This window comes from Elephantulus edwardii, unplaced genomic scaffold, assembly GCF_000299155.1.
Source record: "Elephantulus edwardii isolate Elephantulus edwardi_28Jun2011 unplaced genomic scaffold, EleEdw1.0 scaffold00339, whole genome shotgun sequence".
NCBI lineage: Eukaryota > Metazoa > Chordata > Mammalia > Macroscelidea > Macroscelididae > Elephantulus > Elephantulus edwardii.
In genome coordinates, this window is record NW_006400089.1 from 1,212,471 (window position 1) to 1,215,605 (window position 3,135).

At 36.8% G+C, this 3,135-nt stretch overlaps 1 protein-coding gene across 1 annotated transcript in view; it reads right to left on the minus strand.

Moving 5' to 3' along the window:
- Positions 1–3,135, minus strand: part of PKD1L1 (polycystic kidney disease 1 like 1) — a 337,192-nt gene that overhangs the window by 227,661 nt on the left and 106,396 nt on the right. The window contains exon 17 of the mRNA XM_006901616.1: positions 2,739–2,795. Coding sequence (XP_006901678.1) covers positions 2,739–2,795 — 57 coding nt within the window. The remainder of the gene's footprint in view (positions 1–2,738; positions 2,796–3,135) is intronic.

The window sequence follows — 3,135 nt, forward strand, 5'->3', positions numbered from 1 at the left end:
GTACTTACTTCAGAGGGTCAAGGACTGCAGCCTTCAGTATGGACTGAGGCTCAATGTCAAGAAGACAAAGATTCTCACCACTGGACCAATTGGTAGTATCAGGATGGATGGCGAAGAGACTGAAATTGTTCACAGCTTCAGTTTGCTCGGCTCCACAGTCAACACTCTTGGCACCAGCAGCCAGGAAACCAAAAGACGTATTGCGATGGGAAATTCTGCTGTTAAGGACCTCTCTAAAGTACTCAAGAACAACGGTGTCTCTCTGGAGACTAAGGTGCACCTGATATAGCCCATGGTCTTTGCAATCACTTGTTATGCATCAGAGAGTTGGACAATGACTAGGGAAGATAGAAGGAGAATTGACGCCTTCGAGCTGTGGTGCTGGGGAAGAGTATTGAATGTTCCATAGACTTCCAAGAAAACAAACAGATCCATCCTAGAGAGGATTAAATTAGTCTAGTCCTTGGAGGCAAGGATTTTGGGGCTTCGTGTGACATACTGTGGACATGTTGTAAGGAGAGACAGGTCCTTGGAGAGGGACATCATGCTTGGTAGGGTAGAGGTACAGTGCAGGAGGGGAAGACCCTCTATGAGGTGGATTGATTAGGTGACTGGGGTAATTGAGATGGGTGTGTCAGAAGCAATAGGATTGGCACAGGATAGTGCAGGGTTTAGGCCTGTTGTACATAGAGTCGCTATGAGTCGCAAACGACTTGACTGCACATAAGAACAGCAACATTCCACTTTTGCTGAGTGTCTTTATGAGGAAGGAATGTTGGATTTTGTCAAATGCCTTTTCTTCATCAATTGCTAAGATCATATGGTTCTTATAGTTTTGTTAATATGGTAAGTTACATTGATTGTTTTTCTTATGTTGAAAATTCTTGTATATCTGTAATTAATTACACTTGGTCATGGTGAATTTTATTTTTTAATGTATTTTGTATTCTATTAGCTAGGATTTTGTTAAGGATATATGATATTCATGAGAGATATTGTTCCGTAGTTTTCTTTCTGTGTAATATTTTGCCTGGTTTTGGTATATGGTTATGATTGCTTCATAATTTGACTCTGGGAGTATTGCTTTGTTTCCATTTAATAAATTAATTTAAGTATAATTGGTGATAAATCCTTTCTGAATGCTTGGTAGAATTCAGCCGTGAAGACAACTGCTCTAGGACTTTTCTTGTGTGGAAGTCTTTTTATAATATTTTCAATTTCTTCTTTTTTGATGAGTCTGTTCTATATCTTTCCTTGTCAATCTGGGTAGAGCATGAGTTTCACGGAATTTGTCCATCTCCTCTAGGCTTTTTAGTTTATCAGAGGATAACTTTCCATAGTATTCTGATATTATTGATTTAATTTCATCTGGTTCTGTTGTGATGTCACCTCTCTTTTTTATATTAGTCTTTATTTTTTTATTTTAAATTTTATTTTGTGTGCATGTATAGTTGTGTGTGTGTGTGTGTGTGTGTGTGTACCATCAAATCAGATCTGAGTGGAGAGGAGGAGATTGTTCCTCCTTCTCCAGCAGAGCATCTGGTTAGATTTTAAAGAAAGTTTATAAAGAAATTGAATTTCCATTTATTCATTGTTGCACATTTTCCTCCCTGTCTCCCCTCCCCCCAGTTCACCTTTTTTTTTGGGGGGGGGGGAAAGAGTTCTTTCATTGTTATACAGTCCTTCCTTACCTCCAGACCACTTTATTATGCAGCTCTTATTCTGGACTCTTGTCATGCCAATAACACCTAATCCTATATTCCTTTTATACAGTTCTCTTCCAAGTATGTTTCAATGTCATGTACATTATTTATCCCCTCTTTATTAGTTTCCCTGTAGCCCTCATGTCACAATAGATGTGAACCTTGTCCAATTTTGTGCCATCCTCAGCATCTCTGACAAAATGGAACCCATTGGTGCAGCCACTGTGTCAATCCATCATTTTGTTAGGGCTGTTTCTCTCTTTTGTTGATCCTCCACCTTCCCAAGCATGATATCCTTTTCCAAGGAATAGCCTCTCCTTACACATGCACAGAGTATGTGAAATGATATAAAGAGGAGCACTGAAATGAGATGACATCTCAAAGGGTGTAGTTTTTAGGAAGGAGTGTGTGTGTGTGTGTGTGTGTGTGTGTGTGTGTAACTAATGAAAAAGTAAATATGTTGCGGGCCATGAAAGATAGAGCAAATAAAGTGGTAAATTAAAGGACAGAAGTCCTAAAGAAAGTAAAATGGTAGAACTATTCCCTATAACCACATAGTCACACTTTTAGAAGGCAGTGATGACATAGATTGAAGTGATGCACAATGAGATGGCTTGAATTAGATGTTAAGCATAAATAGGAAGTTCTATTCTTGCCGAAATCAGGGAAATATTTTTCATGATTATAGAGTATGAACACATGCAATAGAAGCTATAGTTCAATTTTCAGGTAGATGAGAAGTCTTTTCATATCTCAGAGAGCCATGTGGTGAAAGTTATGCATTATTAATAAATAAAATTATCTTTATGAAATTTTTTACATCATGTTTAAATAATTTTCCTTTAAGTTTTCCATTTTATATAATAGCAGATCAGTTCTTCACCAGTGACTGGAGAAGGGCAATGTCATTCAGATAAATTCTTAGAGGAATTTTTAATACTACTTTTAATGTAAGTGTCAAAACATGATTCCAAACAATATGTTATTAAATAATGCATCAACTATCTCATAATCCAGGAAAGAAAGAAAACTTACCTTTCCAGGAAGACGTATGAGGTCATTCAACATAAGGATAGAATTCATTATTTCTTCCTGTCCAGGAGAAATAGATCATTTTTAAAAAAGAAAACAGAAGTAGCATTATCATAACCACTTTTAATTTTATTTAATTTAGAATTTGTGTGTCTAGAAATAAAGGAGATGTCATATTTTTCAGCTAAGAGATTGACTCAGCTAAGAAGTCAGACTTTTTCAGAGAGATGAATGCTTTGCCTCAAATTTTTCCTATTATTCTGGCCCCTTTTCTCTTATTCCTTGTCATGACCAGAATCACCAGTAGGCAACTGGCATGAGGAAAGATGAAGATGAAGTAACAGGCTACAACTAAGTAAAATTTTGAGAAAGGTTAACAGAGAATTATGGAAAAGGAAAA